The sequence below is a fragment of the Brachionichthys hirsutus genome, chromosome 1 (assembly GCF_040956055.1).
Source record: "Brachionichthys hirsutus isolate HB-005 chromosome 1, CSIRO-AGI_Bhir_v1, whole genome shotgun sequence".
Taxonomy (NCBI): domain Eukaryota; kingdom Metazoa; phylum Chordata; class Actinopteri; order Lophiiformes; family Brachionichthyidae; genus Brachionichthys; species Brachionichthys hirsutus.
In genome coordinates this window covers 5,370,154-5,380,523 of record NC_090897.1, presented here as the reverse complement: position 1 = coordinate 5,380,523, position 10,370 = coordinate 5,370,154, and the positions used below count along the sequence as shown (strand labels likewise).

The window sequence follows — 10,370 nt, the reverse complement described above, 5'->3', positions numbered from 1 at the left end:
TGCTGGCGACCACCATGACGACATGAACGGCAGGATACAGCCCCGCCCATTCAAGTTAGAGAAATGAGACGCGTTGAGTTTAGAAGTGACGTTTTTGACAGGAACCACCTGAATGAAAAAAACATTTGTTGAAAAGGAAATTTATATTTCCCTCCAACTTGTTTTATTTTTAGGAAAGGTAAACTTGACTGATGTGAATTGATACATTGCATCATAACAATGATCTTAAGTTTAATTTATGTAGATATTCACATCCAGGGGTTACAATATTGCATGTAGTTTTTCCAATATTTACATACCTTGTAGAATTATCTAATTGGTGATTTATTATCGACAAACAACGGAACAACAACAAACTGCTGAACATGCAGTGACTGCTTCTCCGCCTTGATGCTGCCGACATCTTCTGCACCTCCTTTCTGCACGACGTCTCTATGAAATCCTTCAACAACGAGTTCCCTTCAGCGAGGCGTCTTGTCGCAGACCTCCCTGATTGCCTCCTGCAGCTTCTGTACAGACTCCATCACCAGCTGGAGGCTCCCACCTTCCCTCGCCCAGGCCGTCTGCAGCTGGACGACCCAGTTCAGGATCCCATCCAGCTGCTTCTGCACCTCCTTTTGCTCCTGCAGCTCGGCCAGCAGGGCCTGCCTGGCACAGACCTCCGCTTCGTGCGCGCTCTGGAGGTCAGAAAGGGAGGACTCCAGCCTCAGCACCTCCTGGAGGAGGCAAAAGGACCAGAACAGAAACACTGTTTAGTTTAAATGTTTTCAATAACAGGGTCACTCCTGGCTTTTGGTGACTTTCCAGTACGCTAACCTTTGCGTTTTTAACATTGTATCAGTTAAACGACATATTGAACCTTCAGGTACTTGTATTGGTATAATTAGTACGGGTGCTTTATGAGAAATGAACTGTGAGCGTTTATGTACCTGGTGGAATTCTTTTAACTAAATTAGCCATTGCTCTACGAAAGAGCAACCTCATCTATCTGTCTCTCCAGACTTAAACAGTACTTTAGTCTATAGACCAAACATGTTTTGGTTTGTGGTTTACTTTCTTCATAATTTAGACTAACAGGGTGGAAATGCAAGAATAGGACATACAGATTAACAACATAAAACTGGCAAAAAAAAAAAGGCAACAGATCGTTGATGCTCACCTCACTTTGCTGCTTGTATTTCCCTCCTAAAGAGAGATTACACTTCCTGAATGTTAGTTCATGGGAATTGTCGTTTTCTTTCGTTCGGAAGGCTAAAAACCAAAAACTAACAGGGTGGAACGCAATTTCGGGGACACTCAATAAATTCAATAAAAATAATAAATAACATTAATATATCCATTTATATATATTTATAATTAAACAGCTTTTAACTTGAACTACACAATAATGAAGACATATTTGTTCTTATTTATAATTATATTGCAAATGTTTCTCATTGAAACTGTAAATTTGCTTTGGGGACATCATAAAATGGCATTTATGTGCCTAAAAAAGGTCATTAAAATTTTATTTCAAACATTTACCGGTATGACAAGCATTATTTTATGTTAACGTTATGAAGAAGACCTCAATCTATAATAAAAGCCTTTCATTATAAACATGTGATTTATTTTAAGTAAGATATTAAGAGTTATTTTAAGGAACGACCCAACAACAATAACAACACGTCCTCCGCCCACCTGCACGTCGCTGCCGCTGCCGCCCGCGTGTGGCGCGTCCTCGGGCAGCAGCACGTTGGGCGGCACGGAGAGGCAGCGGGTCACCAGCAGCGCCTCCATCCGCGCCGACAGCTGCTTGAACCGGTCCTCGATGAACCGCTGCAGCTTCCGGCTGCAGCCTCTGGCCGCGGCCCGGAGCGGCTCCTCGGCGCCGTCACGCTCGCTCCCGCCGAGCTGCCTCACGCACACCTTCTCCACGACGCTTAAGACATCACGCAGGCAGTCCTGGAAGGCGCTGTAGACCCGCAACATGCACGTCTGCGGGGTGAAGCCAAAAAACTGGCTCTCGTACAGCTTTAAGGAAGAAGGAGAAAAACTGTCCGTCTCGTCGCTGACTTCTCCGCGGAGAGCAGCCGCGGAGCCCTGGGTTTCCCGCGCCATGTTTGTTTGAAACCGCCTGACGTCTTTTCTTCTTGTGACTGGATTGGCTGTCGGTAAACAACGATAACGGCGCGTTACCGCCATCAAGTGGTGGTGGCTTGTAACTGCGAGTCTTCGCGGTAGGAAGAAGAAGTAATCGTGTACAGTTTAAGTTACTAAGTAAATGATTAATAATAGTTACTGTGTAATACAATAATAAAAAAACTGCTTTTGTTACGGAATCCAAAAGCATTATTATTATTTTTTGAATCACACACTATCTATCACTGTTATACGTAATGACCAGACCTAGTATAAGATCATATTTCTCTCATATTAGCTTCTTTACGCTGGTTTCCTCGAAAGTCTGTGGTTAGCTAAACTCTTGCTAATGGAGAAATTACTCATATATTATATTAATTACTTATATCTGAAAATAATAGACCTACGATTTATTATATCGAAATTTTACAGGCAAAAAATAAAATAAAATCCGACTACGTGAGGTATGACGTCACACACCCCTCCCTGTCCAAACGTAAGGGACATGCGCGCGCACGCTGACTTCCTCCTCACCAGCTTCAGCTTCTTCTTCTTCTTCTTCTTCTTCTCCTCCTTCTCTGTTGATAGCGGCTTTTTCTTCTGCACGTGTAGTCCTTTGTATGCGGATCTCTCTTTTTGGGGCCTCTTTCAAAGATCAGCTAACGGAACAGGTAGATTAATGTGTTTATTTTTAGAACTGCGCAGCAGCTTGTGTGGCTGAAAGTTTAGCCGGGTTTGCTTGTTAGCATGGTGATGTTAGCTAGCCGATACGTCTACTTTTTCCTTTTTGTTGTCGTGCTGTTGCTAACGCTAGCTTGCTAACAACAGCCTTAAGTGGTAACAGCCTTTTCCTGTCTATTAAATGCCGCGTTTTGCGCGAGTTTTTGTCTGAAACGTTGCCGCTGTGTCTCGGCTCGTCTGTTCAGGTGTGACGCCATTGGAACCGGCTACCATGGGGGTTTATCTGTCACAGCCCAACATCACCAAGTCCTCTTCTGATGGCGGCAACAGCAGCATGAGCTACGGCTTCTCTGCGATGCAAGGCTGGCGTGTCTCCATGGAGGTGAGGGCGGAACGCACGCATGTCGCCGCTCTCTTTCCTACACAGCGAATTTAAATCGATCTCCCACTACTTTCGAGAGTATGCGTTTGAGCTCTGCAGCTTGTACTTTATGTACTTGCACGTGAAGGTCATTGCTTCGGTCTATAGACGTGTCTCTGTTTCGTTAAATTGTTTATCAGGAACGTTGACAAATCATGTACTTATCAGTCAAGTATTGATCTATCACCAGGACGGAGACACGAGACGTGGGACAGTTCTCATTAAATAACAAAAAACTATTCCACAAAACGAAGAGAGCTGCAGGTTGCGTTTTTAAAACGGAGATCATTTTGATTTCATCGTTTGCATCAGATTCTAAACTGTCAAAATGCGCGTCGTTGTTTATCCAACGTGTATTTCGCGTTTGCTGTGTCGCAGGACGCTCACAATTGTCTCCTCGAGTTTGATGAGGAGACGGCCATGTTTGCCGTGTACGATGGACATGGAGGTAAGACGCTTTCTTTTTGCTGCCTAGATTGTGCCATTTACAGTATTTAACTGCTGACTTGGCAGGATTTTGTGACTTTTCAGAAAAATCGCTTCTTAATCCTGATAAAGGAAATGTACGCATACCGATCCTGAAAACTGTTACCTGCTGTTCCCATTTAGGTGAAGAGGTTGCACTTTACTGTTCAAAGTATCTTCCTGACATTATCAAGGAGCAGAAAACCTACAAAGATGGCAAACTGCAAAAGGTGAGAGGCTATGGAAGTCACGACATGATCTCTGGGCTACCATGACTGAGCATAAGATTGTACTATGAAACAAGTTCCCTTGATTAATGGAGTATGCCAGAGCCCGAAGCCATGTTTGTTGTGAGAAATGAGAATCAATCCTCACACCTGAAAACACTGCAGTACGCAGTATTCGGTGGCGTACCCTTTTTGAATCGACACCGCCAGTTGCGATTCAGCAAATCTACAAATGAGGGGATGCAGCATCAAGAGAAATGTGGAGAGTCGGATAAGACTGGAACCAAACGAGTTTTTTTTTTTAGTAAACCGGTTGTTGGAGTGAGCATAAACTCGTCATGGTAAATTATATTACTAACTGGGCCGGGGGGGAATCTGTTCAGCGTTTCGTAATGAAGAAGGTTTTACTTTCACACCTTCTGACGATATTCTCTCAGAACAATCCTGACTCCCGTATGCAAAGTCTCCAAGTGTCCGTTTAACAGTCTTCAGAACCAGACATAAAATTAGAAGGGTGCAAACTATCCAAGAAAACAATGAATAGGTCAGGTGGGTAGACTATCGAATGTCTTATTATATTTCATCACCCCGGCTACAGAGTGTCGATATGACTTTGATTTTATTTGTGCTTCATGGTGTGATTCATTGAACATTTTTATATACTTTTACACAAAATCATACTTTTATCTGTCTGGATAACCGGAGGAGCCGAAGTGGGTCAAAGAATGTCTTGTGCTTTGGGCAGTGCTGGCCTTCCTGCCCTCGGTGGCGGGGGAGCTATTAACAGCTTCACCACTGGTACCATGTCGGGCTGCAGCAGGCGGCGTGCCGACACGTTTGAAAACTACAACTGTTTGGGCCTTGATTTGTATTTTGGAGTTGGTGGATTTATCCGTCTTTGGTTTGGGGAAGGTGTTCGTGGCAGGAAGTCGTGCTGCTCCTCCAGGTGAATGGGGGGGGGGGGGGGGAGAACAATGCAATGACATGCGTGTTGTTTCCAGGCTCTCGAGGATGCATTCTTGGCTATTGACAGCAGGATCACCACAGAGGAAGTCGTCAAAGAGTTAATCCAAATCGCCGGACGGCCCACTGAGGAACCGCCGTCTGAAAAAGTGGCAGAGGAGGATGATTGTGAGTACGCCTCGGAAATTCAGTGTTTGAAAGCAAGTGCGACAATATTAGTTAGAGACGATGTTTAGTATAATGCAATAAACCAGGCGAAAGCTGCCTATAACCTTTAAAGAGCACGCAGGAATCATAACTGAGATCTATTATTGTACGTTCCATGTCGCACGATTGCGTCAAGGAAAATTCCTAGTTTGTGACTCCTTTCAGTGACGATGGCAAATTACAATCGATTCTGATTCTTGTGCTTTTTATGAAAAGGCATTGATGTATTGCCGGTACTTTCAATAACGGTGATTTCACGTTTTTGTCCTCCTCTCAGTGGAAACTGAGGAGGCCGCTCTGCTCCACGAGGAAGCCACAATGACCATCGAGGAGCTGCTGGTACGCTACGGCCAGAACAGCAACGCCGTTAAGCATGCAGCGGCCATCAGGTAGCGTAACGGTTTTCATACAAGGACGTGTTTTAGCTATGAAGAGTCCAAGGAATTACGACTTTACCATTCTCTTAAGGGTTTTTCTTTTACGGAAACGTGCGGATGCTTTGAGCAGTCCTGGTCTACTGGCCATTGCTTCCAGTAGACCAGGGTGAGAACCCTAACCCATTTGATATTTACGTTATATGGCACCCTTTTATTAAGCAGTTCAAACTGAACAGGTCTGTAGAAGATGACGTTTTATGCTCGGTGTTACGTGGTTGTTGTGTGAGACGGGTGTGGCCGACTCTCCTTTTATGTCCTTCTTGCGTTTTATTCTCAGTGTGGCTGCTAAGAAGGCAGCCGGCTCTCAGCCCGACGCTTTGGGAGGCGGAGGAGAACAGGAGAAAGACAGCATAAATGGAGAGGTGAAGGACGGAGGAGCAGCAGAATGTACTTCTAAACTGAGATCCTGCAGAAGGGCAGGAGGTGAAGGCAGCGGTTCAGGTACAGAGACGGAGACAGGAGTCGCTGTTTTATCATAATCTTCTGTCTGATGCAGCTTTTAGGTGCATCACTGCTACCTTCCACATATTTGTGAGCTCTGTTCTTCATCATCGCCTTCTTTCCCTCGTTTCTTCTCGATGGCAGGAGAGGGTGGGGCGTCCGAAAGCGGCAAAGGAGAAGGCAAAGCAGGTAAGGTGGAAGGAGATGCAGGTCCCTCCTGCTCCTCTCTGTCATCCAAGGCTGCGGTAGATTCCAAGTCCAGGTTCTTTGAAGACAGCGAGGAGTCTGAGGAGGGAGAAGAGGAGGAAGGCAGTGACGAAGAGGTGAAACGTTCAAATAGATCACCCGGGATGGTTGTGGAAGCTTGCACAATTTAATGACTCTGAAAATCATTCTAACGGTTCATTTTTGTTTAGGATGGCAGTGATGAGGAAGAGGGCAACAGCAGTGAAGAGGAAGAGGATACAGAGGAGGCAGAGGATGACTCCGAGGATGAGGATGGGGAGGAAATGTGTCTGCCTGGGATGGATGGCAAGGAGGAGGTGTGTAAAGTAAGGCCGAGGGAAACGAATCTAATACAAGAGACAAAGAAACAGGCAGACTGTCTAAGTCGTGTGATACGGACTTATTATTTATGTACTTTATAAATGGAGGGAATGCCTTTATTATTAACTGTTCTGACTGTCTTTAATGGAGTGAACCTTTCCACTGACTGATGTATTTTCAGCCTGGCTCAGACAGCGGCACGACGGCCGTTGTGGCTCTGATCCGAGGAAAACAGCTCATAGTAGCCAACGCTGGAGACTCTCGCTGTGTGGTGTCTGAACGCGGTAGGTTTCTGGCCTGCGTTCATTGAGAAATAATGAAGCAGAACTATGAACTACTTCATCGTAAATTTGACTTCCCTCCCCAGCTTCTAGACATTTTATTGATTTTCCGTCCAGAGCTGTGATTAATCCGGCAGGAGTAAATTTTTTTCTTGGTTTTTCCATCCGTCTGTCCGTTTATCCGTTATCTTCAGTAGAGTTCTTGGAAAATCGAATCACGGGTTCTCCCTTCACCATTTGCTGTAGGTAAAGCTGTCGACATGTCGTACGACCACAAGCCAGAAGACGAGGTGGAACTGTCTCGCATCAAAAACGCTGGAGGGAAAGTGACCATGGATGGGCGGGTCAATGGTGGACTGAACCTCTCCAGAGCCGTCGGTGTGAACGATCGCTGCTTTCATCCTTGTCTCGTATCAGAACGGTTTCAAACCGGCTACATCCCGGTCGCGGTGGATTTCTCTGTTAACGGGAACTGTGATTATTAGGTGACCACTTCTATAAGAGGAACAAGGCTCTTCCTCCAGAGGATCAGATGATCACCGCAATGCCAGACGTCAAAGTCCTGACACTTAATGAGGACCACGACTTCATGGTCATCGCCTGTGATGGCATCTGGTGAGTGCGGACGGTTCGTCGGTTGTTCCTTTTATTCTATTATGTTCCACAATTTTGTGTTTGTTTTTTTTTGTTTTTGAACATTTCCTACCTGTTGATGAGCTTTATTTTCACATTTGTGTACGCAGGAATGTTTTGAGCAGTCAGGAGGCGGTGGACTTCGTCAGCGAGCGGATCAAACCGGACCAAAGTGGCACCATCAGAACCCTCTCATCCATAGTGGACGAGGTCAGCGAGCTCATGTCGCACACCAAGAGTCTCCGTGAATATATATATATATATATATATACGTGAAACTCTCCATTTCTGCAACCTGTGAAGCTGCATTCACGCATTAAAACCGATGGTCTGTAATGTCTGAATGACCTGCCACCACAAGAGATCCTATTGTATAATTGATATTGTGAAAAGAAATGCATTTGATTTCCATCTGATCAAAACAAATTGTAAATGTGTTCTTCTGGCAGCTGCTGGACCACTGTTTGGCCCCCGACACTTCTGGCGACGGGACAGGATGCGACAACATGACCTGCGTCATCATCACCCTCCGGCCACACCCTTCCCCCGCCCATTCGGATGGCGCCGTGAAGAGAAAGCACCAGGAAGAGGCAGAGGGGACACAGCTGGAGGAAAATAGAAATGACAGCAAAAAAGCTAAAAGTGACTAAAAGCATAGTGAAGCTGTCCCAGAGCAGCTCGTCCCCGGATGCCCCAAATACCCCGGAGACACATTCTGCTCGAAGTTAAGACCTCGCAAAAACATCAATTCACCTTAAAACAGAAATAACAAATGCTATATGGATGCTCGGAGATCAGCTGAACTAAGGCCGTCGGTGTCGTTTGTGTCTTTTTGTGTTGTGTGACCGCACACGTTCACTTAGTTCAGAGGAGGCAGACTCGCCACCTACTGCTATGCCGGATAGCGCATCGTTTTCATTTTATTTGTAACTAGGAGGGAGACGCAGGATGAAAGAGACTAGTGTGTTTTTGTATTCTAGAACTGTTTCGGGCATTCTCATCACTCTGTTCATGTAGGAAATGTTTGCTAAGCAACACTAACTTCGCTTCAGTCTGTCCACGTCTCAGTGTGACTCACGCATTATCATTCTAGTTGCATTTAATGTGCACATCAATCCTCCACCATGAAACTGCACAAAGCTCGATGCTTTGCCCAAGTTGTTGATATAGTTCCATGTCATCGGAGTTTTGAAAAACTTTATTTATCCCCGAGTGATAATTGTAGTCATCAAATAAACTAACCTTGAAGGGTTCTGCTGAAAAAGTGACATTTAGTAAAGGTAACAGTATAAAAACTGACCGACTGAGAGGATGTAATTCCCTTTTTGAACATTTAAGCTGCATTTTCATTGAGAACGCGTGCACTCATCTCCTGTTGTACTGAATGTTTTGGGATCCTCTCTGATGTTTCTATCCCACTTTGTTAGTCACAGCCTGACTGCAAAGGAATGGAAGGATGTACAATGTTGATCCAGTTTCCATTTGTTAGTCACAACGGTCCCGACATCTGCAATGCATGCATTTTTTTTTTCATTCCTGCTTTGACTTTTCAAAATCTGTACAGATGCAAAGAAGATGCTCGAGCGTTTGAAGCGAGTCCCCTTTTCCTCTGACGGAGAAACTTCATGTTCATCAAGCCAGTGTGTGAATTTAAACCATTTATGGTAGGATATTAGTTCAATCTGATTGAATAAAGGTTAAAAAAGGTTTAAAACGTAGTACAGTAGTTATTAAATGTAACGACTAGACTAGGACAGTCTCTGGGACGCGACCATCCTCTTCTCCATAAACTCTTCCTGTAACACTTTTAAGATTGTCTCTAGACACGTTTTAAGTAAAAATATTCCCACTCGAGTGTTTCTCTTTTTTTTTCTGGCATTTTTTTGTTCATCCTTTTCTGAGCACTGTCTGAAAATATGAAGCTGGAATACGAAGTGAATGCACAAGGTTATTTTTGAGTGGTAATACGATTTGAAGTTAAAAGCACCAAGACGATTCAGCTGATTAGAATATCCTCATTTGCTGAAGTCTCATTTAAACAACGTGACTGTAAGTTGGTTTCTAGTGTTGTCCTTTTTTTTTCTGTACATAATTTTTTTGCAATACTTGTAATTGATGAGAAAGTGTTGGGGTTTTTTTTTCTTTGTAATTGTGAGTCAATGTGACATTTTTGGTGCATACTCTTGACACCAATATGTAAGTACATTAAATTACATTTTTTAATTAAGTAATGAGTTTTTTGTGTGATTCTTTGACACCAGCGGCTGCCGTCTGAAGTATCAGAACTTTTATTTTGAATTTCTGTTCATATATTTGATGTTAAACGTTAAACTCAACATTAAATTTATTCAGTAGTTGAGGTTTTTGAAATTGTACGTAGTTTGAATTTCTGTTTGCTGAATTGGAAGGTGGTCTCCACAACGTAAGGCAGGAAGCCCAAAAGATTCAAAATTAAATAAATAAAAATATAATTTTGAAATAAATACAATTTTGATAAATGACAGACACATATATAATATGGTCATTAAATTGTAAAATAAGGTAATATTAAACATATGTTTTATTATTTAATATCTAATTATTTTGTTATAATTAAATATTTCATGATTATTCTAACTCGTACTTTTTAAAATGACTTTCTATTTCTTTTCCAAGATTTTATAACAAAAAGCGTTTTTACAAAGTCAATATTTATAATGTCCTTTTCCGCAATTACCTTTTTATTTCATATTGCCGTAGTTCAGCAGAATGAATAAATCTGTCAATCAAAGCACGTAAGGGGCGGAGCCAGTTCAGTGATTGGCTGATCCTTTACACAGACGTGAGCAACAGCACTTGGCTGTCATTGTTCCTATCACTGGATAACTGCTAGTATAGGATGCGAAATTATTCAAACCTCTTAAGGAGGATCACACAACCTGTTTAATTTATTTTCTCTATTCTTTCA

General features: G+C 43.3%; 2 protein-coding genes across 2 annotated transcripts; one reads left to right on the top strand and one right to left on the bottom strand.

The window, feature by feature from the left end:
* Positions 1-461: 461 nt before the first annotated feature.
* Positions 462-2,100, bottom strand: mis12 (MIS12 kinetochore complex component). Its single transcript, XM_068742042.1, has 2 exons — positions 1,681-2,100; positions 462-716 (listed from the first exon to the last, which is right to left on the bottom strand). The coding sequence occupies exons 1-2, from the start codon at positions 2,098-2,100 to the stop codon at positions 462-464; spliced, it is 675 nt and encodes a 224-aa protein (XP_068598143.1).
* Positions 2,101-2,660: 560 nt separating this feature from the next.
* ppm1g (protein phosphatase, Mg2+/Mn2+ dependent, 1G) lies at positions 2,661-9,650 on the top strand. Its single transcript, XM_068738831.1, has 14 exons — positions 2,661-2,792; positions 3,048-3,184; positions 3,602-3,671; positions 3,833-3,918; positions 4,917-5,046; positions 5,363-5,474; positions 5,800-5,983; positions 6,113-6,286; positions 6,380-6,505; positions 6,691-6,793; positions 7,037-7,168; positions 7,276-7,405; positions 7,534-7,633; positions 7,873-9,650. The coding sequence occupies exons 2-14, from the start codon at positions 3,074-3,076 to the stop codon at positions 8,071-8,073; spliced, it is 1,659 nt and encodes a 552-aa protein (XP_068594932.1). The 5' UTR covers positions 2,661-2,792; positions 3,048-3,073; the 3' UTR covers positions 8,074-9,650.
* The last annotated feature ends 720 nt before the right edge of the window (positions 9,651-10,370 follow it).